This window comes from Acanthopagrus latus, chromosome 21, assembly GCF_904848185.1.
Source record: "Acanthopagrus latus isolate v.2019 chromosome 21, fAcaLat1.1, whole genome shotgun sequence".
NCBI lineage: Eukaryota > Metazoa > Chordata > Actinopteri > Spariformes > Sparidae > Acanthopagrus > Acanthopagrus latus.
The window spans coordinates 16,457,502-16,485,437 of record NC_051059.1 but is presented as its reverse complement, the minus strand read 5'-3'; the positions used below and the strand labels follow the sequence as shown (position 1 = coordinate 16,485,437).

The 27,936-nt window shown below is 41.7% G+C and overlaps 4 protein-coding genes across 10 annotated transcripts; 1 reads left to right on the top strand and 3 right to left on the bottom strand.

Annotated features, from left to right (window-relative positions):
• Positions 1–1,315: 1,315 nt before the first annotated feature.
• snap47 (synaptosome associated protein 47) lies at positions 1,316–7,607 on the bottom strand. 3 transcript variants are annotated; one of them, XM_037084426.1, is made up of 5 exons: positions 7,571–7,607; positions 6,720–7,241; positions 6,091–6,599; positions 5,673–5,797; positions 1,316–3,148 (listed from the first exon to the last, which is right to left on the bottom strand). In XM_037084426.1, exons 2-5 carry the CDS (start codon positions 7,214–7,216, stop codon positions 3,002–3,004), a joined length of 1,278 nt encoding a protein of 425 aa, XP_036940321.1. In that variant the 5' UTR covers positions 7,217–7,241; positions 7,571–7,607; the 3' UTR covers positions 1,316–3,001. The 3 variants fall into 3 exon arrangements, with proteins under 3 accessions (XP_036940321.1, XP_036940322.1, XP_036940320.1); XM_037084427.1 differs by having other exon boundaries at positions 7,469–7,585; XM_037084425.1 differs by having other exon boundaries at positions 7,372–7,584.
• A 52-nt stretch (positions 7,608–7,659) lies between these two features.
• Positions 7,660–10,704, top strand: jmjd4 (jumonji domain containing 4). Of its 2 annotated transcripts, XM_037084423.1 has the most exons (6): positions 7,663–8,342; positions 9,028–9,193; positions 9,292–9,417; positions 9,528–9,795; positions 9,895–10,041; positions 10,150–10,704. In XM_037084423.1, exons 1-6 carry the CDS (start codon positions 8,090–8,092, stop codon positions 10,483–10,485), a joined length of 1,296 nt encoding a protein of 431 aa, XP_036940318.1. In that variant the 5' UTR covers positions 7,663–8,089; the 3' UTR covers positions 10,486–10,704. The 2 variants fall into 2 exon arrangements, with proteins under 2 accessions (XP_036940319.1, XP_036940318.1); XM_037084424.1 differs by lacking the exon at positions 9,292–9,417 and having other exon boundaries at positions 7,660–8,342.
• iba57 (iron-sulfur cluster assembly factor IBA57) lies at positions 10,705–13,932 on the bottom strand. Its single transcript, XM_037084133.1, has 4 exons — positions 13,925–13,932; positions 13,153–13,713; positions 11,502–11,851; positions 10,705–11,407 (listed from the first exon to the last, which is right to left on the bottom strand). The coding sequence occupies exons 1-4, from the start codon at positions 13,930–13,932 to the stop codon at positions 11,016–11,018; spliced, it is 1,311 nt and encodes a 436-aa protein (XP_036940028.1). The 3' UTR covers positions 10,705–11,015.
• Positions 13,933–15,620: 1,688 nt separating this feature from the next.
• On the bottom strand, positions 15,621–27,761 carry gjc2 (gap junction protein gamma 2). Of its 4 annotated transcripts, XM_037082734.1 has the most exons (3): positions 27,686–27,753; positions 20,525–20,642; positions 15,621–17,974 (listed from the first exon to the last, which is right to left on the bottom strand). In XM_037082734.1, the coding sequence occupies exon 3, from the start codon at positions 17,943–17,945 to the stop codon at positions 16,689–16,691; it is 1,257 nt and encodes a 418-aa protein (XP_036938629.1). In that variant the 5' UTR covers positions 17,946–17,974; positions 20,525–20,642; positions 27,686–27,753; the 3' UTR covers positions 15,621–16,688. The 4 variants fall into 4 exon arrangements, with proteins under 4 accessions (XP_036938629.1, XP_036938630.1, XP_036938631.1 ...); XM_037082735.1 differs by lacking the exon at positions 20,525–20,642 and having other exon boundaries at positions 27,686–27,761; XM_037082736.1 differs by lacking the exons at positions 20,525–20,642; positions 27,686–27,753 and adding an exon at positions 27,521–27,650.
• Between the last annotated feature and the right edge of the window lie 175 nt (positions 27,762–27,936).

Below are 27,936 nucleotides of genomic sequence, written 5' to 3'. Positions count from 1 at the left end.
TACCTGTCAGCCTATGTTATTTTACTGGGAAACCATTTGACCCTATTGACACAACCCAAATTGCAAGAGTTAATGTTGGCGATGTACTTTTTTGCAAACCTCAGACAGGATTAAACTTTTACATTTCTTTGTGTTCAATTTTCAATTTCATGTTGTGACAATGCTGTGTTTAAGGTCTGGTTAAGTGCCATTTGTCACAACAAAAATGGCAAAAAAAACCCCCAACAACAACCCTGGTCTTTGGCAGAAGTGAGCTCAGCTCATATGAATGAAAAAAAAATATGCATTTGGCGTGTATGGAAAAGTACAAACTTAAAGGTCCCATATTATGAAAAACACGTTTTCTCTGGCCTCTACATATATAAGCTGGTCCTCCCTGAGCCTGCCAACTCCCAGAATGAGGAAAAGAAGTGATTCCTGCATGGTCTCTGCAGCCCACCCACTGGTAACATGGCACTCCTACAGGCTGTTCAGAATCTGCTCCTGTCATTACGTAACGAAAGGAGTCATTATCATAGGCCGGCCTCCTCTGCGCGGTGATAGGAGATATCCGAGAGGGGGCGTTCATCCCCGAGGTGAAGTTCGGTGTGTCCAGCAGTGAGACAGCAGTGTTTCACAATGTCATCGCTCACAGATAGTCACGAAAATAGCTCGGTTGTTGGGGTTGTAAAAATCAACATAAGTGCCTATATTCTGTCCCAGCCACAGAACAACAGAAGAGACAGTGGTTGTGTTTAATTTTTAACGACAACATGCTGGCTGCGGTTCGTGTCAGCTTGTGTGTGTGTGCTAACCACTTCACATCAGACTGCTTCAGTAACGAGGGTCAATTCAAAGCTGGCTTTGCCTCGACACTGACCCTCATACAAGGATATCAGTCCCAACCATACCGGACCCAGCAACTGCACCAGAGCCAGCGATAAGTGTCACCGCGGTTAGATAGTATTTACAGTTGGCTACGAGTATGATGATGTCTGCTGGAAACTGGCTAACTAGTTAGCTCTGCTTCGGTTCTCTATGCAGTGGGTTTGGAAGTGAGTTTAATGTTAATATTATTATGATGGAGCTTGGTTGTCACAGTAAAAAGTATGAAAACGTGCAGACTTGAGACTGAGATGATGCGAACAGTGTCAAAGAGTTTGGAGACTGTGTTGGAGACAAACACAGCTTTCGCTAGCTGTTAGCTATTAGCTACATGGCAGCAACTGTAAAAACACATAGAACAAACAAACATTATTCAGACACCCTGACCATTCTGAAACGTCCTGCTGCAGCCACAGGGTCTGTACTCAGGAGCCTCTCCTTCTGGGTCCGATTCTGGGTCAAACTGGTATGGTTGAATGAAAAAATCTCTGCGAGCGATAGCATACATATATACATCCACTGTAAACATTAGCGCATGCTACTGCTAACACAAGGGGAATCCTCTCCCTGAGAGTGACCTAGCAGGAAGGGCTCTCAAAATAGGTGTTGACAGACAGAGCTCATTAGCATTTAAAGGTGCAGGCACAGAAACAGACTGCTGTCAGGAGAGCTCAGTAGAACAACTTTTAGACAGTTGAAATTCAGGACCACGGATGGGTTTGGGGCAATACATATCGAATAGTTGTTGGACCTCTGACAGCTGTGTGAAACTGATGAAGAACAGTATAATATGGGACCTTTAATGTTTCTGTGGTTTGCAGAAATGCAGAATGCGAACATTTTATACTGGCAACTGTGCTGTGTAGAGGATCATATCACTGTTGTCCTACACTCCTACAAATTGTGTTATCCCACAACATCTGTCTTACAAGTTACACACATGGAAACAACATGCTGTTTGTTTTAAATCTGTGTGTGCAGAGAGAATAGACTAATTATTTTCTTTTCCCTTTTCCAGTATCCGTTTTGCACTTAAAAACTGCTACGTGTGTCTCCTCCGGTACTTAAGGAGTGAGCATCTTTTTTTTTTAAATATCTGCCTGCTTTACTCGGCAGGCATGACATGCAGCGAGGATTCATGCTATTCCCCCAAATCTCAGCCAATCAGTGGGAGTCACAAGTGCACAGAGAAGGATGTGATCTGGAGTTGCATCAACATACAAGAAATTGACAGTTATCATACTGTTTACATATGCATATCTATGGTATTGGATTCTACTGTATTAGTGTTATTTGAAAAAAAAAAATCACATTTCCATAAATAAAAACACAAAAAACAAAACACACAATCAAACGGACAAACAAAACATCTGCCATCATCATAAACTGTGTCATACTGTGTACACTGTGAAATGGGTGCAGCTACCGTACAGTTGCAACATTAATGTGATCCTGCACCGGCTTCCCACCATGAACACCTGTGGGGTTCCATTCAGTCAGTTGAGCTGAGCCATGAGCACCATGACCGCACACTGAACCTCATGCTTGGTGAATTTGTTGTCCTCTGTGGCAATCAGGTGTACACTTTGGTAAAATACCAACAACTATTCTTTCTTTCTTTCTTTCTTTCTTTCTTTCTTTCTTTCTTTTTCTTTCTTTTTCTTTCTTTCTTCATTCCTACCCTCCTTTCTTACGATTTCAACCAAGAATATTGTCCACATGGCAACTAAGAACATGAAATACAAGAAAATGTGCATTTAAAATGTCAGCTATGCAGCTCATACCATCAAAGACAAACGTAATGTTAACAGTACTAGCCACAACCACTCGGTGCTGTAGAGGGGTCATTTATCTCAGTCACACATGTCTGAATTGTTTCAAATAACTGAATAACATACAAAGAAAAACTACTGTCTAAAAGAAAGAACCACTGTTCAGAACACATTTAAAAATATGTTGATTTTCATATATTTATGTAGAAATGCACATCCCAGAGATCACTGACCATAAATGCAACCCCTACTGCTCTATTTCAGTGTTCTCACACTGCTCCAATCCTATGAGGACAATAAGGAAACTTACAGTGCATTTCTCAGGGAGGACGTGCTGACAGCATCGTGTCTGCTGGACGGCTAAGCTACAGCAGTCTCTTCATGCGGCAGGTGTGCTTCTCTATGTGCATGGTGGATCGGTCAGTGGAGCTCGTCAGGACGTCCAGAACTTCATCTTGTCTTTCCAGCTCTGTCTCTGCCTCCAGGGCGAGGTTCTTCAGCTGCATCAGCATCTGCAGAACACACACAGTCCAGTACTCACACACACAATCATTTGTTTAAGTAATTAGACACCGGCCCTCACTGCGCACGGACAACTGAGGAGCAGGACACAAATAAAAGAAGATTAAATACTGAAATGTATAGAAATTTGGTAAGCAGTCGCGGGGTGGAAAACATGCGGACCATATGTGGAGAGGTGTAAAGACAGGGTCAGGGAGTTAGAAAGAGAGTGTGTTAGTGAGAACAGGGAACGAGGAGTAGATGACAGGGAAATTTTCATTTCATTCAGTTTTTATTCTCCCTTTGACAAAAAGACAATCGCCTCCTGCTCAACATCTGCAAGCTTTACAATTCAACACCAACCGTGATTCAATAACAGCTGCTCACGTGGCAGATATGATAATAGCTCATATTATGCAGCGTATGAAGTCTTGGCTTATCTCCTGGGATCACTGATATCATACAATACTGTTTTCTGCTCTCTGTGGGTTACTGTGACTACATCTCCGTAGTCCAACAACTGTGTATGTTATGGTTGATGGAACAACTTAAATATACGACAATGTGCCAAGCAAAACCTAATAAACACTCCTCCAAACCCCACCACCATGGTTTCTAAACTAATATTATGTTATGCTACACGTGTGCTTTCTTGCTCTCTCTCTCTCTCTCACACACACACACACACACACACACACACGGACATTATGTCAGTTTTCACTGGACATTGCAGCTGAGTGCAGAAACAGTTCCAGACAGCAGTTTGAAAAACAGATAGTATGTCAATACACACCGTGGAACAACTGTATTCACTCACTTGGGCCTGCGACTTCACAATTTCATCAGGGAGAACATGACTGAATCACACCTCGCAGTTAACATTCGCAGGAGTTTGGTGTGTCATAGAAAAACACCAAAAATGAATATTTTTAGCTGCTGCTTATGCGATGGTTCGAGGACTCAAGTCAAGTAGAAAACCCCTAAAATTAAACATTTAGGCTAGAGCTAATGGAAAAAATACATGAGCGAAAATGCTGAGTGTCTTGTGTGTGAGTTGGGTGATTTCAGAACTGTGTGTTAACAGAGAAAAACAGCGAATGAAATCGAAAAAATGCTTCATCGTTCTTACGTGTTTGAACTGTTGACAAGTAGGAATTTCCAGCCACAGATGATAATACTTTTATAATAACGCTTAGACAAAGGGGAATATTTGCTAAAGCACTTAGGGCAGGACATGAAACTGAGGGACTGTCTGTGGAGGTAGCCCCACTGTAGATTCTAATCTGGACATGAATTACATTTGGAGTAGGGTGTGTCCAGCAGTGTAGCATTAAGCCCAAATTGGCAGCCTTTGAAGTTTGAGGCATTATCAGCTGCAGACAATACGCCATTTACAAACACAATAGACGAGCCGACCTGTATGACTGGCCCGATTCTGTTCCTGCGATGATAAATGTGTTTGAAAAATGATTATACAGACACAGAAAAAACAAAACACTGAAACACTGCACATTGTTATTACACACAATAATTAAATAAATATTAGGTATACAGTGTTAGCTATGCCTCGTTCAAGATATGATCTATGCAGTGGGTAGACAAAACAATGTACCATGAAGTAGGCTTTTATGTTACAAAAACCACAGTGGATAACACTGCAACAAAAGGTGGGTCTTATAAGGAAGTGCCCAGTACTTAGTCAGCCATAAATAGTTAGTTTGTTAGTTTCATTATTATCCTTTCAGAAATATTTTCAATCAGAGCCATCTAACAACAAAGTGCTTAGAGCCTGACAGATAAATTGGCTGGCACCAGTGAAGTGCCAAGATATAGAAATGACACTTTCAGAAAACAACAAACTGCAATAGAAACAAAAGACACAATTGTCAAAAGCACATGGCTCCTACAGTATTTACCCCGGTACGTCCCACGTTCGTCTCAGTGATTGCAATGATGATTTTGTACCTTCTGTGTCGAAGGTGTTCACATTAATGTCTCGAACCTACATCAACAAGCTTTAATTTAAGTCTACATCCATTCATTAGACTAAATACCGTATATGATGTTTAACTATAGGTTGAAATGAAAATAAGTAGTCACCTGAAATGATTTGACATGAAATGTCTTACCTGGAAAAGTGTGTCACATACAAAAAAAAAAAAGTCTGAATCATAGGTTTGGATTTGCGTCACTGTGTAGGTCTTGCCACCACAGACCGTGTCTGTAACATTTCTCGGTGTTGCTAGCTTTCTGAATGGAAAGACGTTGTAAAGTCTGACCAAATGACAGAACAGGTTTCTTTCCCTCTCTTAAAACCAGGATGGACTTTGGTTTGTGGTCTCACTGAATAACATTTTAAATATACAGGATAAAAAATTAAAATCATTATGGTGAATTGAGGTTTGGAATGGAACTATGAAAATACACGTTACTAAAACCAAAGAGTTTTTTATTATAAAATATAAATATATATAAGAAAATAAGAAAATCATAAATGCCACATTGGTGGACGTCATAGATTCCTACAGTTCTCACCTGTTTGAGTTCCTGGGCCTCAGCCTCGCTGACACATGGCTGGAGGACTTGCACCTGCAACTGGGACAGTTCTCCTGCTGGGACCTCCAGTGGCAGCTCTGTCTCTTGGCACCCCTGCTGCAAACCTGACTCCATGGGTGGAGATGGTGAAAAAGTGCAGAGTGCATATGTTGTTTACAAGGAAACCAGACAGTAAACTGAAAGCGACTGAGGCAATCAGGATGAAGTGACTCATCAAAACACATTTCTGTCAAGGAGAGACACCAATAACTGTGGATGAAATGTTTTGACATGTGGCTACACCTATAAATATACAGAGGGGGAAACATAGAGCTTTACTGCCACTCAGTGGTCATTTTTTTTTCAAGACATGGAAACTGAAACAAGGAAGACTTTGTTGATATGATCTGTTCCTTACCTTCATTCCAGCTTCGCCCTTCTGCGTCACATGGAGATGAAACTGGAGTTGCCCTGAAAGCGTTGTATTCACTAGTGAACTCCACCTTCTTCTTGTACTGCATCTCTAACACTGCCATGGCCTCTGGCATCTTGGCAGACAGGAACCTGTAGCATATATCTGGCTTCCCAATAAACCGTTGTCTAACAGTGATCTCATAAGGACTGTGCACTCTGATTTCGTCGATTTCGTTCCGCTCGAAGCGGTGAAGGAGTTGGCAGTTTGTGTCTCGCACCTCCAGTGAGGACACCAACACCAGCAGGCATCCAGGTTTTAAGTCTGAATCCCCACCTTTGGTCACCACAGCCGGGATGCTTGCAATCACCCTATTTCTACTGGACTCTTTGCTAGCCGCAGCAGCAGCTGCAACTGCAGCCCTTGCGGCGTCCTCAGCTTTGGCCTCCTGCTGAGCCCTCCAGGGGAGTTTACCAAAAGGCCACCAGGAGGGAGACTCCAGCTCTGACAACAGTCTGTGGTGGAGACAAAGAGGAAGGAAGAAGTCATGAAAGTGTGTGACTTGTTTAACTAATACATCAGGTTTGTTTAGTTAGAGCAGTCAGAGCAAGTCAGGACACATTTTAGATAATTACTTATCAGCCACGCCCAGATCTGAGTCAATCTTCTCCAGTCCCTGCATCATGTCATCAAATTGCTCTCCTTGGTGGCTGAGGACTCTGCCTGTGTCCTCCAGTCTTCTCTGGGCCCCTGCCACCAAGCTGATCAGCTCCCTGCCTTTGGAGGGTTGACATTCTGCCCCCCGGACCTCTGAGCTCGGGGACAGAAGGCGTTCTCTCCAGAAATGCTCCAACACATTATAAACCACCACCCTGTTGGGTTTAAGGGAGCCAAACCAGTGCTTCACATTGCCCTCTTCAAGCACAGTGAGAGTGCTGAAGATGAAGCTGGACGACTCCATCTTGATCTCCATGATCCTGGAGAGGCGGAAGCTGGCGAGGCTCTCCTTGCTCTGGTTAGAGACGAAGCGCACCGTGGTCCTGGTGAGGGACAGGGTGCCATTTTCCCACTTCTTCTCACTGTTGATGTAATAGGAGCCGGGCCAGCTGTGGATGGGGACGTCCCGGCTCATTGTGAAAGGAGATAGACTTTATGACCTGGAGGGACAGATAAGCTTAAATATTACAAATGTTCCACACACACACGCACATTGTTGCTGTTTCATACTACAGTTACGACTTAAATACATTATACTGCATAATCTCCTTGTCCTGGCGGCGAACATACTTAATAATAACAGATCCAGTTTGCAGATGAGCTCAGATGAGGCGTTCACTGGCAGCTTTCTATCCAGCTGACTGTATTACGAGTGCGTCATTCTTACGTTATAAATCCTCTTAACATGTGTCACTGCTTTCTGGTGAAGTTATATTCGTCCCACAGCACATTAAACGACATTTTCCTGTCGGGTTGAGCATTACGTTACCTCATACTGTTCTCAGTAGCGATGCTGTTTATTACGGAAGTGACGTCACGCACAAGTGCGGCTGTATTTACTGTCCGACGTGAAAACGCTGCGGTCAGAAAAGGCTATCACGACAAGGTTTTGCAAAAAATAATGATTGCTAGCTCGGACGGCGGTTTCTGAATTATCTGTTTTAACAAGCAGAATTAGCATTGGATCTATAGTAACGTTAATATAGGCAGTAGTGGTAATAATTAGTTCAACAGCGGCGGCTGTATTTTATGTGCGTCGTTCAGGAGTCATAACCTGCAATCTTCGAGATGCAGCGACTTGTTGTCAACACAGGAAAAAAAATTGGTTTTAGCATGATTGCAGTTTTCTAGCCTTGTTTAGACAAAGCTGGACTGCAAAACTGAAAATATGTGCGCTATGTAATGCCAATCCAGTCGACTCGCTAGCTTCTCCTCACCGTTTTCTTGCTGTCAAAGCGGTGACAGCTAGCTAAGCTAAGCCAAGCTAGCCGAGGTCTTGTTTACCATCATGGACAGGGAGGCGTACCGTAACTGCTGCAGCCTGGTCAAAATACCCAGACAGTCGTACGAACAGTTCTGGTCTTCACATTTTGTGGATTACATCGACAAGGAGCTGAGCTATTCTAAGTTTTTCAAGAAATACCTGCTCCCCAATCACCCCTGTATGTTTTCAAGGAGGTTTACAGAGGACTGGAAGTGTAGGAAACAGTGGGTGTCTGAGGAGGGGAAGCCTAATTTCCAGAAGCTGCTGCAAGAGTTTGGTAAATAACAGTTTTATGTCTAATGCGTTAAAGGATGAATTCACCCCAAAATGAATATTGAGTCAGTATCTACTCTGACCCCGATGCAGACTGAACATTGAGTGAAGTTTCAACAGAGGACTTTTGCGGCTTCACAGCAAAACAGCTTTTACCACATGCTCTGAAACACCTTAAGAATATGGGGACTTGTTTTAAGATGTAAAGAAAAGAGCTGAAACAACAAAACAATCTATACAGCTCATCTGATATAATTCCCAAATTTATTTAAGAATGGTTTTCTTTTTCTTTCTTTCTTTCTTTCTTTCTTTTTTTTACACACGTTTATTAGCTGAAATCTTGACTGTAGCTGCTGCGTGGGTGTCAAATTGGGATCTTGGGGCTTCCAGAGACTTGGATTACTGCGGATGAGCGGCATAAAGCAATTATATGTGTTTCTTTGGTTGATTTTGTTAAGTTTTAAAACAAATCCCCATCTACTTTGGTTGTTTTGGAACGCTGTTTTACTGTGAAGCTCCAGAAAAGTTTTGTGGACTACAAATGTCCCTGCACTTTCCATTGGCATAAGTAAAAATGGCGGATTTTTCGGTTTGGGTGTACTTATCCTTTAACCAACTACTATATATCGTAAGGCAACTGCTGCAATGACTGCTGTCATCTTCTGTCATTTATTTCCTTTTCATTACAGACGAGACTCCTGTTCCTGTTGCAAACTGCAATGCAAAGGAATACAATGCGAATCCTAAACAAGTTATGCCTTTCAAAGAATTTATACACTACTGGAAGGAGTACATCCAGAATGGCCACTCATCGCCTAAAGGATGTCTCTATCTTAAAGACTGGCACATGTCAAGGTATCAGTCAATGCTGATTAAACAATACTTTTTTTCATACAGAACAACATGCTAAATAATCAACCACCCATGGTGATTTTGATGTTATTATTCAATAGGGACTTTCCAGAACACAATGTTTACACCACACCAGTCTTCTTTTCTTCTGACTGGCTAAATGAATACTGGGATACGCTTGAAGTGGACGACTACCGGTTTGTCTACATGGGACCCAAAGGCTCATGGTGTGAAAAAAATCAGACATTTGCAGAACCCAGATAAAAGTAATCTCAATATCCTTTGTTATTTTGTTTTTGATTTTTCATACATTATGATGTACTTTTGTCATCACCAGGACCCCGTTCCACGCTGACGTGTTCCGCTCTTACAGCTGGTCTGCAAACATTTGTGGCAGAAAGAAATGGCTCCTGTACCCTCCGGGTCAAGAGGAGTTTTTACGCGACACTCACGGCAACCTCCCTTACGATGTAACGTCAGCTGAACTTCGAGACAGAGGCCTTTTCCCACACTCCGAAGAAGCCTGTCAACCTCTTGAAATAATTCAAGAGGCAGGTGAAATCATTTTCGTTCCCAGTGGCTGGCACCATCAAGTTTACAATCTGGTGAGAGCTGTAAAGGTTAGAGAAAATCTGAATGACTTATTATACATTGTAATCTTTAATCTTATAACATAGGACTTCTCTCTACCTACTGTCTGACAGGAGGACACCATCTCTATTAATCATAACTGGTTGAATGGCTGCAACATAGATATCATGTGGCAGTTCCTTCAGAATGAGCTATCGTCTGTTCAAAAAGAGATAAATGAGTGGAGAAACACAATGGACTCGTGGCATCAGCACTGCCAGGTACTTGAGTGATAAGACTGTTCAGCCTGCATGTTTTAAAGAAACATGACATTTCCATGAATGTTTGTTACGTCAGGTGTCAAGTCATGGCTGTTTCTTACTTTTCAGGTCATCATGAAGGCCTGCTCTGGTATCAACTATGGAGAATTCGCCTCGTTCCTGAAAATCATTGCTGGAAACCGAATGACTTTCCTGAACGCGTGTTCCTCTGGAGATTCCTCTGATTACCCACGGCATCTCTCAGAGACCCTCACCACACTCGGACCTTACCACGCTGCCTTTGACCTACAAAGAGTGGCCCACATAATTGAATGCCTTCTCTGCAACGAAGACTTTAAGCGGCTCGATCACTCAGCTTTGACTCTGCAGCCGGAAACCATGTTACAGCAAATTCGGGACACTATACAATCCACAAGGGGGCAGCATCTCCTTTATCAGGAGTAAGCCATTCAGTCAGTGGTGTCCCAATAATGTAATTATCACCTGGAGATAGCTTGAATGCAAAGTGCCAATTTGTAAGGTGCAAAAAAAGATGATGATGGTGTTCTATGCCTTTTTGTTTTGAGATGAAATGCAGTCTCAAATGTTGCTTGTGAATGCTTGGAATTTGTTTTTTTGCACTGAAAGATAAAATGGTTAAATAAAAAAAAATCCACAAGCTGATTTGAGTTTTTGTGTCGCTGTTGTGCATATTTATTCAACAAGAACCAATATCATTCACAGTTGGTTTATCCCGTTTAATGCTGCAATTGATTTGTTACAGCATAATTCTGTGGTAAATTATGCTTTACAATTTTGGGAAAAATCACTGTCTTTTATTGCAAACAAAACAAAGATACTCACAAATATGCATTAGTGCTACACAGCTGCTAAGCAATGACAGTGTAAGCATACTGTACTTGGGGGTTCTGTCAATGAGAAGTCTTGTCAGATGTGATGCATGCCACATTTGAGGGAGCTGTGAAACATCCTCTTCAGTTGATTTTCACGTCTTGAGGCCACCAGTCTGGCACGGAGGCCTCAAGTGTCACGGTGGCATCGTCTGAAGATTTGAGCATCAGTACCTCTTTGGCATGAGCGATGCGGATTAGGCTCAGACCCAGCTCTCCGACTCCCGCTCGGTGCTTCCCAGCTGGCTTGCCCGACTCTGTCTGCAGCGCAGCTCCTTCCTCGAGGTCTTGAACTGGAGCTGACAGGCGTACTGGCATCAGGCGTTTCCGAACCACGCCAGTGTGATGAGTCCTGGCTGTGAGCTCCTGGCCAATGTAACAGCCCTTGCTGAAGCTGATGCCCTGCATGTAGACGAGATTTGACTCAAGTGGTAGCGCCACTCCAGGGGGGAGGTCCTTCACTCCCTCAGGAAGTCCTAGACAGTGACAGCAGAGGAGATAAACAAAACTGTGCATGCAAATCCTCCTTCGTTTGTCTTTCGACACGACCTACGCGTGTTGTAGTCTTACCTATTGCATATCGATGTCGATGATACTCCTCTGTGTCGCCTTTCTGACATGACGCAATGATATCCAAGGGATCTACTTGACTGTCCAACACCAATCTACAGCCCATTTCCCGAGTTCGAGGATCAGTCTCCCATACCAGAGCTTTGTCTGGAGACAAGAGCTCCGGTTTACTGGCCTCTTGACCTGCATTCTTCTGCTTGGGAAGCACCGCCCAAACAGAAAGCTCTGGACAGGGGCTTATGTTGACCTTTCTGCGGATCTTGTACATCTTCAAATGTCTCAAGATCGAGTCTTTAATTGTGTGGTCGCACTCCAGGAAAACACCAGGTCCTGCATTAGCTTCTCTCAGACTGAAAAGAAATACAGCAGGTTTAGTGAGTTATTAAAAAAAAAAGAAAAATCACCATAAAATCATAGAATCTATTAATTGTAGTGTTAAAACATACTTTCACATTGTGCAATTATTTCTAGGTATATTGACAGGTAGAGTTTCCACTAATCATGCTAGTGTCTCTTTAGATTTAGAAAACTTTATTAATGCCAAAATGCCAGTTAATGCCAGTTTACCCAATCCATAAATACAACTCTACAACTCACAAGGAAGTGAACTATACATCAGAGGTAACAGATCAACATACAAAGACAACACAAGGAAAAACACATTTATATAACAATTTAGTTAGTTCACAATAATCAAGTTCAGAAAACAAATAAGCTGACAAGCTACGACAAACTAGTATCTGCTGGAATTAGATATGTACACGTCCTTTAAAAGTTCATCTAGCATGAGATTGTTGTCTCTGTCATTGTCATTACTGCTCAGGTTTCCTGCAAATAAGAAAACACACCATCTCTACAGACTAGGTACCTTTATCACAAATAGCTATCAGTGAAAAATAGTGCTTTCAAGCCTTAATACAACAGCTTTTTGACACCATCTCACTTCTTTATTAATTTGTTTTCATTCAGGTGTAGTGTCCTTTAATTTGGCTTAGTTGAAAGTGAACATGGAAGTATCTATATCTAACGTTTCTCCGACAATTCAAAAAAGTACAACTGATTTAAAACGTTGGTGTAAAAGCATTTTGAAAGCACCTCACTTCCCTATTTTTGGTGAATGCCATGTCCTGTTGAAAAGTATGTCAGGCTGAGACTTAACACAGGACGCGTAACAGTTTAAAGGATCAGTTTGAGGATGTGTAGCTGTAAGGCATAGTAAGGTTTTAAAGTGCACCATGTAGTTGTAGTTGGAGTGTGTTCTCTACTACTACGTAATGCACCTTCAATCTGTTATTGACATAATTAATCTCTAATCTGGTATTATAATCTGTTGATGTAGGTTTGTCAACATGGGGTCACAACTGAGGACACACTTCTCCGGACGATTCAGACACAGCTTGACATCTTTAATTTACTACTAAAGTTAATACAACTTGTGCATCAAATGTAAAAACAGGTCTTCTTCATTTCACTGACCTCAATGTTGGACTGTCTTTCAATTTGGCTGAACAAGAGAACTTAAACCTAAGGGTGTGTTTGTGTACAGTTTGTGCCAGCGTCTGCATAACGAGATAAGCAGTCTCTCCCTGGTGTTAACTGACAACATGAACATGAACATGGGTTTAGACGGTGTAGTGAAGTATTACTGTACCTGTACAATATGATGTCATACAGTGTCCTTCCCTGTACATTTAGCATGTGTGAGTACATGGCTGTGGTTCCCGGCTCCTCCAGCAGCTCCATGTCATTGGTTATGATCCCCTGAAGAAACGGGCTTGTGTCTGCTCCCTGGATCTTGACCAAGGTCCTGTGAGGCAGGTGGTAGCACACGAACCGTCCGGGGACATCTCTCCCGTGACCTGGCTCCTGGCTATACCTCCTGACACGGGTCCCGACTGGAGCTGAACCCCCGGAGAGGAACGTGACGCACAAATGCCGACCGGTGTATTTCCCGGCGTAAACACCGAGACAACCGGCGGACGTGAACGCACCTCTGGCGATACACCAAACCCCCATAGTGTGTAATGTCACGGGAGTGTGTAAGGCGTGAAGACAAGAGGATATTCCGCCAGCTAACGGCAGTGTGTCGGCTACATAACACAGGGCATCGCGCCTGTCAGCCGCTGCAGGGACTCCATTTTGAAATCCCACAATGCACTGCTCGATAATATTGGAGCACGTTTGTGGGTGTGACGCACATGAACCCACCACACTCAAACATTGTAAGTGTAAATTTGCTAAGGTGAACCCTCACTTCCCTCCCATTTGAACCTTATGAATCACACATATGATGTTTGTCAAGTTAAAAGATAATTTTCCAAGTCGACGAGGTAGCTGTTCCTTGTAGATAAAGTGAAAACCGTCTAGTTTTGTGTTAAACCACACAGTGAACTACATCATCTCCCTCAATACATGTCACCAACATCAACATGGTCAGCAAATTGGCACAGAAAAGGTACTAAAGAAAGGTGAAAATCAAAATAAATCTGGCCGCATAACCAGCATGCACTTACTGTCTGTGAGGGCTAGTTCATTGGTCATGTATGTATATTGTAAAGAAGAGCATCTTTCAGCTCTCAGAGGTAGCATCATGTATTATTTATCAACTTGAGTAACCGCATGTTCCAGTTTCATTCCTAGAGTTATATACACGATTAGCATTTTCACTTTTCCTGGAAAATACATTATCTTCAGGAATGACAAACCTACTACAGTATGATAACAACTGCATTTCCTATCGAATGTTATGAAATTATAATGCTCGGTCTCCTCTGTAATGTCAGTATTCTTGTTAAGAATAAGATTTACTTAACTCAGCTGATTTGAAAGATGAAAAGAGCGACTATTAATTTTTAGTAAGTTATGATGAAATTCGAGCAGCATACAGGCATATAACGTACCCCTCACTGAGGTGCTATAAACATTAACTGCTCAGTAAAACGCTGTAAGACTTTCACAGAGCTCAATGTGCAACTCATTACCAGGTTAAAGATTTGAAATATACAAGCCGGTTTGTTTAAACAAAGTAAGTGACGTGAAAGTGCACTGAACAGCTTCTTCCACAAACAGAGATGCTCCGCTCTTCAAAAGCTCCTCAACGGGGATAAGAAGCAACAGTCCAGATCAATCATTTCATTACTTACTTTAAACAACAAGCTCAGTGGAATTTGACATGATGCCTTTTCTATTTGAACAGGCTTGAAGATTTCTTCTTCTTATAGCTTAATCAAAATCCAAACTGCTAAATAAGATCTGGATCTGAGGATGTTATGTGATATGTTTTATGGTCATGACTGTTGAATGTGCTTTGTACATCGATGTGTCATATAACTGTACGTTTAACTTGAATGTAACATTACTAATGAATTTTAGTGTGCACAGACAATAAGGCTCTCTGTGCCACTTGCTATACAAAGAAACCTAACTTACATTGGGGGTAGAGTCTGGAAGTTGTATCAAATTTAGACAGATGTGTAATATATTGATACGTTGCTTACAAATAAGAGATGAAGGTGAAAATGTGTGGGTGTTGAGATAATTTAGTGATAAGTGGTTATGGGGTTATTCAAATCTACCTTAGGTTGACGGTAATTGCCAGTTGAAACCTGATGCTACCTTTTCCAACAGTTAGCAGATGGAAAAATCGTCACTCTTTTTACACATACTCAACCTCAACCTTTTTCTTAATAATAAAAACTTTGTTTTTTAATATGTTTTTGTATTTTTTATTGCTCCAGCTGATTCTGGAAAAGGGTTGCTTTTTCCTTTTTATGGTATTTTCCCCATATTTAAGATAATCACATGCGGTGTGATTTCAGGTTGTAAAAAGTATAGGCCCCTCTTGCACGAACATTTCTCTACTGTATCTGCCAGTGAAGTTTTTACTGCCCGTTACATTTCAAAACTCTCAGCATATCTGATCCCACCCATGAAATAAAATTGAATCAGTTTGTATAATTCAGTCACATACAATTTATCCGATGGAATATGTCAGAATGTCTTTACACTTTATTTGCGAGCTTCTCTCTTTTCATTTGCAGTTTCAAAAACACATCACTGCCATGTGCGTAATGAAGCAGGGAGGCAGACGCCCCTCAGAAAGCAAAGAAATCAGAGGTTTCAAATAAGTTTATTTCTTCATGAATAAAATACTAGAACAGTCTTTGAAAGTTTGAGGCACTTTGAAGTATGACAACAGTGAAGGCAGGATTAAATATTTCTCTGAAACCAAATCTAGAAACATACTGCTTCAATGACAGCAAAACCTAACATGCCTAAACAGAAGATAAACGTAGAGCTAATGGAATATCTAAGCAAGGGGTTTTCTACTGTAGCCTATGTTGTATGTTCCCAGTTGTAAAGCATGCATTATCTGCTTCAGAATGCAGAAAATCAGTATTTAGTTTAGAAAATAATCTGATTTCCTATTCATTTGCCTCCTCCCCCTCAGATGTGACACTGCATGGCCTTTGGAAAATATAGCATAGATAAAGGCTTTGCACGCAATGACGGAAAAATCATCACACTGAGCAGATGTTGACCAGAGGAGCATACAGTGACACAGCCCTGTTTCATTATCTTTATCAAAATATTTCACATTGAATCTGCTTCCAGCAACACTCATCCATACTACATCCAAAAATACCTCCCCCAAATACTAAACATGCATCTTTCCAACAACAACCAGCGTTCTTCGGAAATGAGTCACTGTGCATTTGTTCAGTGTTTTCATTGCATACACTGCAAATTTGGATTGAGGGTACAATCGCACACTTACAAAGATACGTTTCTTCGGATTAATCCAGTTCAGCGGCAGTCAAGGGTAGATCAGATAAATAGCTCGAAGCAGTCTGTTTATACTTTGACATTTTAGTTGGAATTAGAGATGTTTAACTAAATGAGCGCATGTTAATCATGTCCAAAAGCTATGGTAAGCACAAAATGACACACAACAGTAACAAAGAAGATTCATGATACCGCACTTGATCATTTCGTCATGTGTGTTTTCTCTTTTATCCCCAAAACCTGTGTAGTATTGTACTCCTTCAGCTGGTGTGATTGAAATTCTCAGTTGTTATTGTCCATAGTTGCACCTCTCACACGCACACATATCCTCCAGCTCTGTTGCACTGCAGTCCTGGAGTCCTTAAAGTTTTTACCGTTAATTTACTAAAATTAGATGCACCTCTAGATCCAGACAGAGGTCTTTCCATTTTTTACAATGGTTGCAGCCTTTTCTGTGGCTGATTTCGGTCTTGCTCCCTGTTTCTCCTGGACTGTATTGACTCGATTTTGCTCTGCCATGGTTCCCCCAGATACAGGGCTGCTGGTTCTAGAGGTTTGCGGGTTGTTTTTGGTTTGATATGTTTGAAAAGCCATATCGAGCTGTTCCTGGGCGACCCGTAGGTGCCGGTGCAGGCTTGCCAAATCAGAAGGGATGTTTTCGTCTGGGCTGGTGCACTGCTGCTCCTGGGCCACGTTGGCCACGTTCTGCTCGTGGGTGATGAGGCTGTTGGGGATCCTACCAGGTTTCTCTGTCTTCATCACGAGGTTGTATCCTGGAGGGGAGGCCGGGATGTTGCGAGAAAACGGGTAGCCGTAGGACGTCCGTCGACCCCGGTTCCTCTTCATGCGAAGGGTGTCCCGAAAAGTGCCAATTCCCAAGTGAAGCATCTCACACACGTTTAGCACGAGACAAAGACAGCTTACCACATACATGATGAGGAGAAAGATTGTTTTTTCCGTGGGCCTGGAGATGAAACAGTCCACTCTGTGTGGACAGGGGACCCTGTTGCATACATACAAAGGACTAACTCGAAAACCATAGAGGAGGTACTGTCCTGCAAGGAAAGCTATCTCGAAAATAGCTCGAGACATGAGCTGAAGAACATAGATTCTCATCAGGCCTTCTTGCATGATTCTTCTGCGGCCATCGTGTTTTGGTGGGTCTTTGTTTGTGCTGCTCACTGGTTCAGGTTTGGCCTCTTGCACCTCCAGCGTATCCTCATAGATCATCGGCTCAGCATCGTCGTCTTCATCCTCCTCCAAGACGTCCTCCAGATGATGGCTCTCTCTCCATCTGGTGTGAGGAGGAGGCTTTCTCCGGATCCTGTGGTTCTTCCTGCGCTCCTCATCTGTAGTTCGGGCGATCTTGTGGATGGCGTATCCCATGTACATGATGGAGGGAGTGGAGATCATGATGATCTGGAAGACCCAGAAGCGCACGTGCGAGAGAGGGGCGAAGTCATCGTAGCATACGTTGTCACAACCCGGCTGCTTGGTGTTGCAGGTGAACTTGGTCTGCTCATCAGAGTAGATGGACTCGCCTCCGACTGCTGTGAGCACAATGCGGAAGATGATGAGCACGGTGAGCCACACTTTCCCCACGAAGGTGGAGTGGTTGTGGATCTCTTCCAGGAGACGAGTGAGAAAGCTCCAGCTCATGTTGCTCTAGCAAGCTTTTCAACTAGAATCTGTGAAGAGAGAATAAAGAATTGATTAAGATCAAGTAAGGACCAATTAAAATCTATGAGTCACAGATGTACCAAATGTCCCAATGAATATTACTTTGTAGTACTATGTTGTAATGGTACATTCTTAGATCAAACGCCTGTGTTGTGTTTGTGAAGTTGTTCAACTAAATCCAGACGAAGACTGCAACTAATTATTTTCATTATCATTCAATCTGTCAACTATCATCTGTAAATGTTCAAGAGCTCAAATAGGCATCTTTAAATACGTTGTTTTACTCGACCGTCACTCTCGGAAATTTAACTAACCTTTTGAGGATGCAGTTTTTTTTTGTTGTTTCAGTTAAAATTAGCATCAAATCTCACTTCGCAAAATGTCTCTAAACTCAACTGTAGTCGTTTGCACTGTCGCATTTTCAATCAATTGCACAGCCAAACACAAAACAATGGCTTGTGTTGATGCATGTCAGTAAGCAGGGTGATGTCATTCAGCCACCCTATCTAAACACACAGCCAAACACATGTCTAATATTACAGTCTACCAGATTGAAATACTTTGCAAAGGGGTTTTGTAAACAAAAAAAAAAGAAAGAAAGAAAAAAAACCCCTTCCTCAGCCACTTGCAATTCCACCAGCTCCAACAATCACTTTGATTAAAGCTTTGGTACAAGGACTATACAAGAGGGCGACAGACTGAAAACACAAAATGAAACCGACAGCTCTGACTATGAAAAGCCCATTCTGCTTCAAGACTGTGCTCCACTCAGAGTGCCACTTCAGAAACATACTGTACTTGGCTTTTCTTCGTGCCAAGGGACGCATGCACACGCACACATACACACAAACACAAACAGAGCAAAACAGATGACATGAAACCTCACAGTGTCATCATCTCCTCACAGTCAGAGTCGCTGCTGACTCTGTGAGGTGAATGAAGCTGCAGTGAGGAGACAGCGTAACGCTTTTGTCCCTCCATTCATGGGCCTGAGCTGCCGAGTTCATGTTGATCTCATGACTGCGGCACTGTGTTCCCTGGCGTGGGATGTGTCATCTCCCCTGCCATCTGAGTGAACAGGAGAGGCTTGTTGCTTTGCCACGAGGCCTCCCCTCCAGATCCAGCACTGCTGACGCTGGGGAGGGGTACAGCCGCATGGAGACAGATGGCACCTATGGTGGGGATGCTCATGTCTGCCCCGGGATGACATAACAGGAGGGCCACTACACCGAGGATTTACAATAAAGATTGAATGAATATGTGGTGTATCATAACAACATTATACCATAACCTTTAATTGTACTATACATTGAAAGATGATTAGAATTGCAATATGGTAAAGATCAATATCCAACTTGCAGAAGCAACAATGTTTTAATAAAGGTCAAATGTGAGACTGAAGTACTGTTGTGCTGCAGATGTAAGAAAATGTTGCTTACATGGGTCATGATCTTAATAATTTATGTGAAAATGTGAAAATGAAATGAAAGTGAAAATGAAAAATGTGATTCAAAAAGTCCCTCTAAAAAATTGTGAATCATATTGCAATTGTAATATCTGTCATAAATACTCACAATGTTAATTTGTTTTACCATTTCATGTCACCATATTTTTTACTATTAAACGTTAAGTTTGATATCCGCCTGCTGTTGGTGTGTTTTACAGCCTTGTATGTGTACTATTTGCTGCCTTGTCTGGCTTTGAAGGGTTAGTGCTCTTGCCATTTTAACCCAGTCTCCCCAGAAAAGACATTTCTAATCTACGCGGGACTTAGTTTGATTATAATAAATACAGATTAGATTTTACGGAAGTTAAAAGAGTGACACGTTCACATCTAGAGCCCCAATGTAAATGCAATGTTTTACTTGAGAATAAGTAAAACCTGACATCATGTTTGGTTTCATGTGTTTATGCTTCTTATATGCCTGTTGAAATATCATACAAAAAATGTCAGTAGATATTTTTCATATATAATGTATTCAAAATAGGAAAAGACAAATGCCATACTTTTTAGGATTTAAATGTTATAGAAATACAGCTTATCTAAAAATATTAGATACAGAGGTATTGCAGTTAACGAAAACTATTGAAATATAAGAAATGCATTCACTCATGTTTTTAAATTCCACGAAATAAACTTTTATTTTCATAAAAGGTGTATTATAAAGTTATATTCTATGAATTATAACACCTAATTTAGTTGACTGCAGTGCAGGTAGTTCACTTGATTAATTCATTGTCATATCAGGATATACATGTATCTCAGTGCAGCTCTTAAATCAAGAAAAGTTATCACATCCATACATTTAAACTTAGTAAATTGTAGGGCCAGGTATTTCAACAAAAATACACTAATCTCTAAAAATGTTTTTAATTATTAAACATGCATCATATTGTTGGAGAAAACTGTAACAAAAGCTTCTTTTAATGCTGGTTCAGATGCTTTGCATTTGTGGAAAAATATTCATCACAACTTCAGACACAGGACCTCACAATGTGCATCTATAAAGATTTCCTGTAGTTTCTTTATGGTAAAGTCAGTAACTCAGACAACCCACCTGGAAAAGTTGCACATGCATTTCCCATCCTGAAGGTCTCCACAGCCCTCGCTAGACATCTGATCCATGGAATACCACTTCCATCCTAACGTCCGGGCCTTTTCTGTCTTATTGACAGCTTCCGGAGTGGCAAAAAGCAGAAACAATGATGGAACTTATAAGACAAGACTTCCTATTTATCGTCTTTTCCCACTCTGTGAAGAAGTGAGGTCTCGCCGCTGTGAATGCCTCACATTCTAGCTTGTGTCTGGTTTCTATTACACCAGCCTTCTGCCCAAGAAGGAAGTATAAAAAAAAACAGAGAGGCAGAAAAAAAAAAATCCTCCTCTGGCAAGTGACCCTCATCCGAGGGTTCAGACTTGAGGATATCGTACTGCAGACTGAAATGAACACCCAGCTGAGGGAGCGTGTTAATCGCACACGCAGTCAACCTCGCCCCCAACGCTCATGTGCAACATTTGTAACACAGATGAAGAGGGTCTCTCTCTCTCTCTCTCTCTCCCTCTCTGTTTCTCTTACTTTGTCTCCCTCCCTCCCTCTCTCTCAACATCTCCATCTATCTATGCATCTCAGCGTCTTGTCTTCATGCCCTCCAACCATGTACACGGCATCAGTAGTGGCTCATTTTGAGAGAAAGGGTGATGTATGAAGTTGTGGAACACTTCACTACACGTTTGTAAAAATGCAAAAGATCCAGAATATCCTGACCCCTCCCTCTCTGTATCACACACACACAGACACACACACACACACACACACAGACACACACAGAGACACACACAGTTTCCTACATCTATATCTACCCTTGACCTTAAAACCGCGTGTTAACCCTCAATGATCCACAATGTCCCCACTTGGCATCAATGTCCCCCATAACGCCGTGAACTTTCATGCACACACACATCAACAGGGGCGAATGCTTATTAGCAGCCTCTATATTTTCTGTCAATTACATAACAGTTTACAGTGGGTGACACCCCTGGAAAAACAACTCTGGGTGAGACAAAGACAGGGAGTTTGAGGACAGAGGTGTCACTGAGACAAAAGCCACCTTGCCTCAGTGCAGATCCGCTAGAATGTAACCAGCAGGTACGCTCAGTCATATCAAGTGCCATAATATTTAGATCCTCCATCCAGGCAGATGGCCAGATATCAGAGCAGTGGACGGGTCGCACTCCGCACTCCCGCTACATGTCCTTTCCGGCTTGATGTTTACTCTTCAAGCTTTTCGCCACGGCATGCGGAGAGCAGTAGCACACGTTACTTAAGGCACGTGATGGATTTTTTTCTTTTTCTCACATCAGAGGAAAGAACAACTGTGTGTGTGCAGAAGCCTCTGTCTCTTTCTCAAACACACACACCTCATTAGATTTCTTTCGAACCTTGAAACGACGGGACAAAGTACAGATGAGGATGCAAGATTAAAATCGGAAAGGAATGTCCCCATTTCTTTCTTCTGTGTGCCAGACTTTGCTGTCAAGTGTGGAAAGGGATCTAAACTCAACTACCTTTAATAGAGGACAGACAAACGGGTTAGTGTCTGGCTTGCATCAGCGAAATGTGTCTGGTCTTTGTCACAGTGACCATATTATTATAACGTTACTTTCAAAAGGCCCTCAATAACCCTTAGTTATGACCTGTATACAGCTATAAAGCGAAGAATAACGTTCAACAACATCAGCGGGGCCCCCATCAATCAGATCACAGTTTTAACCCAGTTCCGTAAATGACGATGAAGAATTCTTTATTTCCTGTGTCTGACTACATCGTTAAGGATATGAGAGCGTCTTTAAATGGTCGGCGAGCAAGGACAATAGCAGCGAGACGTGTCAAGAATAAAAGCAAAATGAGGAGTCTTTGCATTTAGATCAGCTTCTCTCTGAGTAGTTTGCAGTCTGCAGAGAGCTCCGAGAGCCCAGCCATCTGGGCCTGCAGGACCCGTCCTCCGGAGGCCTCGCCTTCAAGCCTCCCCTCTCCGTCTGACTGAGGAGATGTGGCGTAGCGAGCACCCCTGGTGCAGCACTGAGGAAACAGAGACGGGGGATGCTGCTGGAATGACTAGAGCATTTGGGGTTTGGACATGTGCTATCCCTAAGGGACAGATGAGCACGTGTTTCCAAGTTGCAGTGCACTCCTCTATATCCAAAATCTTCCCGTCGTCCAACAGACACAGATGGTCCAGTGAAGACGGCTGATGAGTGAACATTCAACCAAAAGTCAATCATACAGTCAGAGTTTTATTCCTAGACAGTTAGTAGAACTTGCTGCTCATGTGGGGGATTTAATTACCACTCACTGAGGTTTCACTGACCACTCGATCTTTCATTTCATATTTCTTTCCTTCTTTTTTTTTTTTTTTTTTTTGCTTTTTTAATTTAATCAGAGTATTTCATATATTGTATTTTTTAATAATCTTTAAGTACAAGTTGTATTTGGTTATAAATGTTAAGTTCTAAATCTAACATGTACAGTTACCCATGTTTTTACCTTCAACTATCTGTACAAAAGAAACAAACCTAATTTATTCCAATCTATCCTTGTTTCTATATTTCAAAGCAGCTTCAAAGATCTTTTGAGGCATTTCTTTTGGTTGATCGTGCTGCCTTTGTTTTGTTTTGGAAATGTGTGAAATAAAAATGCAGCATATTTTCAATACTGTTTTTCTTTTTTAATTAGAGCTGTCTGCAGGATTCACAGTGATGAAATAGTGTCAGCTTTAACTGGCAAAATACATGTTTACTGCCTCTATCTCTATCAAGTATTTGTAATGGATACAAAGTCATGAAGCCACCTGTGTTTACATTGGTTCCCTAAAATACTATTATTGTGAAATAGTTCCCAATCATCATATTTGTTAGGGGTGGACACGTGCACACCATTAATACAATATTTATTCCCAGGCAGTTAATTTCATTATTCTTCACATGGTACTTGTATGACTGATGGGAAACACAGTTCATTTGTAAAGTGAACTGGGCTTTTAAATTGCATGAAATCATTTTTAACTGCACAAAACAAAAGTGCACAAATGCAAAGAGTCAAACCAATGACTAGCCTGGTTTTGAGCACGTTGTCCTGGTGTCATTCAGACTCTTCTAGCTTTGGGAAACTGCAGTTCATGTTGATAAATATTGATTGGACTGCCCAGGGCCAGACAACTGGTACAGTTTTCCCCTGTAAGACACTGTTTGACATTGCTGTTGTCACAAAGACTGGCATCATGCGACAGCCAAATGAGAGTGTTTAATATTTATAAGGTGAAAGTTATATTTGGTTGCGAAATGTAAAATAGATTTTTTTTCTTTTTTTTTTCATATGTGGTAACATCTGTGAGTTCAGACAAAATATATATAAATATATATATATATATATATATATATATATATATATATATATATATATATATATATATAAATATATATATATATCCAATGTGACAGCTGCCACTTAAACACGCTGAATTTATTTTCAAAAGCAATCAGTAAAATTGTTGCTCTACATGGCCTGTATTAACCATTCATTTTAAATGATTGTTACAAATAAAAACATTTTGACTGAAATTTTTTTTACCCGCGGACAGTTTCACCTTGAAGTGGCCGCTGGGAGCTGTGAGGGTTGGCAGCGTAGCCGGGTGTTAGAACGATGCAGCGTGGAGGAGCGAACATCTCGACAACTCTCCTTGGCCGCCACCAATGTCATCGCAAGAGTTTTAGCCGCGTGTATTTACTGAACAAAGTTGATGTGAGCGGACTGGGGGCTGTGGAGGTCTGTGTTTATGTAACAGATCAAGCTCCACCATGTGACTTGGATGTGCCCCCACCCTCAGAGAAAAGAGTGACACAAGACACCAGAGCAGCAACATGCAACTTGCTGCTCCGACTCCTCCTCCTCTCCCTCATCTCTCCTACTACTATCATTAAGCCGCTCTCGCCAGGCTGTGGGGGGCTATCCCATAGGCAGCCTGAGAGTGGTGGCAGTCCCATCTCATTTGTTCATTTTTCTCCCAGTTTCTCAGTCGAGCCTATCCTACCCCCGGGGTGAGCGCGTCCCGTGCCAGTTTTACTAAGGCTGGTCTTCACTGAAGCGACTGAGATGAAAAGCCTTGAGGTGAATGCCAACAACTTCCCTCAGCCAGGGCTCTGCATCTCCCACATACGGGCAAAGCAACTTGTTTTGAGCGTGCAGCTGCACTGTTTCAGCACTGCACTCACAAAACAATGGAATCTTGTTTTCATCATTCGCGTACGTTGGTTCAGTTGCTAAAAAGAGAGCAACACCTGTTCAAATGACCAAATAGATATCATACAATTAATATTTGTGAGTGCTTCAAGGGAATGTAAATAATTCCATCATATCCCAGAAATATTTAGCATAACAGGTAAAGCCATCATTTTTCATCCCATATTTACACTCTCTAAATATACGTCCTCTATACGTCCATACGTCCGCAATACATTCTTATGACCCAGCTGTCGTATCTGGAGATGGAGGAAACGGTGGTGGAGTTACAGTGACTGCAGCTGTTGACTGTGTTTTCAACATTTGTAAATGTGAAACTAGTGGATAGTTTGGAAGAGACCTCGGCACAGTTTCCAGTGTTTGTGTTGACGGGCAGTTGGGATAGCTTCAGCTGCGTTAGTGGTGACCCAACAGGTATTGTAAGCATAAACACAATCTTTTCCTAACCCTAACCGCATGATTTTGTGCCTGAACCTAACCAGAGCTTAAGCAACAGCCTTGTCACAGCCATTCTACTAGTATGGATTTGCCACTTAAAACTCTCAATATCTACATCGATCTAAATGCTCTAGGCGAGGTACGGGGTTGAATGGCATCAAGAGTTTAAAAATCTTGCCTCATTTATGTTTATATGTTTATGATTGGGAAGTGGTAAAGCAATGCCCCGGTGTTGCCTGACCGATTCGACTTAATCTGTATACGATGACTTTCTGTGCCAGTTTTTTCCCAGGAAACATATGAACGCTGGAAAAAGTGAAAACACAGTGGGGCCACATCATGTTTGGCCTTTGTCAGAACAGACATCTTGAAAACAAAGCTGAAGAAATTCAGCCTATAGTGTTGACAGTGTGTATTTAAAACCAGGGCCATTTAGTTGACAATTCAAGGATATCCTGTGTTTTTTTTTGTTTTGTTTTATTCATCCCATTGAATTTTTCCAAGCCCATTCCAGTGTACATAATTCATTTTGATAACTTAAAGTCTGCATTTCAGATTTCCTCACCTGTATTGTATCTCTGGCATTTAATTTGAAACAGGATTCTGACACTTGCAAAAAAATTAAAATAACATACATTGATTGGCGCGTGAAGTGTTTCCCATCAGGGCAGTGAAATCCAACACACAACTACACATCCAAATCAAACAAAAACACTGCTGAGCTTAAGGAGCTGGGGGGCCTTAATCTTTGACATTATCTTGTCTTAACTGGCCATGTCATGGGCTGATCCTGGGCAAGCCCAAAGGAGCAGCAGACCTAGTCAGGGTCATTTGGGCTACCAGAGATATGTTTACTGCAGCTCCTTCCTTCCAGATGCCTTTGTGCCGCCGTTGCCCTTCTCCAACTCAGTGAACTCCAGACACTGGTAGCAATGCTGCAGGACTGCTGAACACAGCAATATAGCCTCTCTGTTTGGCGTTCACTTACGCAACAAAAGCTCAGATCAGATATGTACATGTGTGCATACTGTATAGGGTACTAGTTAACTCACATGACATTTAGTGCTTGGTTATTAAGCCCATTATCAAGAACAGGCAGTCTGCTGAGCACAAGATTAGGCAAAATATTAAGCTTCAAGATCATCATTTGATTAGATCATAACCTATGTGGTGAATATTATCTGAATTCATGACCAGATAAATAACACCTGCTAATTAATACATACTAGTCGGTGTAATTAGTATGTTTGCTTTACAAATATAGTATGTAGTTTGTCTTTTCTCTTATTATGTCAGTGTATGTTTTTCTCCACTAGATGGCAATCACGTAGTAAATCAACATGGCCTCCACATGAACTTTCATAACCTTTTTAGACATTTTTTTTTTTGAGGTAAATGACTTGTTTTGACTCAGTCAGAGGCTGTGTTAAGGATAGCTGACATTGGGAGCAATGAACCAGTTGATTTTGGGCAGCATTAGACGGAAAACATCAAAGCAAACCTGTGACAGATCTTTATCACAGCTCAAGGTTGAGTTACAATTGTTCCAGTTCATTTGATCCTTGTAATTAGGAGTATTAGAAGAATTAGAAGAATACCGGAACAAATGTATCACTATACAATTAATCTCAATGGTCATTTGCCATGGTGCACCCCAGTAAATCACAGACACTTTCACTGTAGCTACAACTTCTTTAAAAGTTCCACAACTTAGAATAACCTGAACAGGAAGGCTTGGTACATCTGCTGCAGGCTCATTGATTCTGGCATTGTGGACCGCTTTCCTGTTAAACTGTCTCATGTTTGTATTCACTGAAACAGGTTGTTTTTCTTTTCTGATTTGAAAAATGATAAACCCCTACTTGCTTAGAAAGTGCACCATTTAAATGTACTGAATATAAACCAATAGCTCTATCTGGTTCTATCTATTACACTTTTGAGGGGAAAAATGAAAAATTTGATGTTTTTGGTGGTCTTATTTAGTTCTACTTTTGGACATGCATGATCCTGTTTGTGATGCTGTTTCCTCTGTGTCTAGAGGGAAGGGATTATGTAGCGAAAACCAATATAGCCACCATTGTGTGCGTTTAGTTCTGTTTCCTGGAAAGTACTTCCTTTGAGACACCGGGTTCAGATCAGAGAGTGTTTTTTGTTTTTCCATTCATGCTCATATGTTTTCTCAGGACTAACTGTCTTCTTTTTGTTTTAATGAAACAACCGATGTTAAACAGTGACAACGTGACACATTCAGAAACAACAATAAAATGTGTAACTTATTTTAAGGAATAATAAGAACAAACTTTCTTTTCTGCCACTCACCTTCAAGTTGTATCAATCTACATAATCCATTCGAAATGAAATGTTGGTAAAAGTTAAAAGTCAAAACCTTCTTTCACACACAAAAATCCAATAATTTCTCAAGAGCCTTCAGCATTATTGACAGCGCCACGGTGAAACAAAAAGACAATGGAAAGCTGCGCCTACCTGTCCATGTGGATGAAGCAGGAGCTTATTCTATGCCTTACGGTAGGTCATCCTGGGCGTGCATCCAGAGGCATCGTTTCACTGCTCAGGCTCAGAAGCAGGATGAGCGAGACAATGGGTCATTTTTCTTCAAAACCCCTCACCACCAAGTACAGGCAGGACACTCAGGAGACCAGCATCCTGCCAAAGGCCCCATTGTTCGCCCTGCCCGTCTGCCTGCCTTTCCATGACTACTGACTGTTTATTTATTT

What these genes read in the sequence shown, in the direction of transcription:
- snap47 (XM_037084426.1), bottom strand. Translation starts at nt 7,216, where the DNA reads ATGAGCCGGGACGTCCCCATCCACAGCTGGCCCGGCTCCTATTACATC. An exon ending in GATCTGGGCGTGGCTGATAA is followed by an intron (nt 6,600 to 6,719) that starts GTAATTATCTAA and finishes TCTCCACCACAG; the next exon opens with ACTGTTGTCAGAGCTGGAGT. An exon ending in AGGCCCAGGAACTCAAACAG is followed by an intron (nt 3,149 to 5,672) that starts GTGAGAACTGTA and finishes TGTGTTCTGCAG; the next exon opens with ATGCTGATGCAGCTGAAGAA.
- jmjd4 (XM_037084423.1), top strand. Translation starts at nt 8,090, where the DNA reads ATGGACAGGGAGGCGTACCGTAACTGCTGCAGCCTGGTCAAAATACCC. An exon ending in ATGGGACCCAAAGGCTCATG is followed by an intron (nt 9,418 to 9,527) that starts GTGTGAAAAAAA and finishes TGTCATCACCAG; the next exon opens with GACCCCGTTCCACGCTGACG. An exon ending in ACCATCAAGTTTACAATCTG is followed by an intron (nt 9,796 to 9,894) that starts GTGAGAGCTGTA and finishes ACTGTCTGACAG; the next exon opens with GAGGACACCATCTCTATTAA.
- iba57 (XM_037084133.1), bottom strand. An exon ending in TATGACATCATATTGTACAG is followed by an intron (nt 11,852 to 13,152) that starts GTACAGTAATAC and finishes ATTTCTTTTCAG; the next exon opens with TCTGAGAGAAGCTAATGCAG. An exon ending in TCGACATCGATATGCAATAG is followed by an intron (nt 11,408 to 11,501) that starts GTAAGACTACAA and finishes GTCACTGTCTAG; the next exon opens with GACTTCCTGAGGGAGTGAAG.
- gjc2 (XM_037082735.1), bottom strand. Translation starts at nt 17,945, where the DNA reads ATGAGCTGGAGCTTTCTCACTCGTCTCCTGGAAGAGATCCACAACCAC.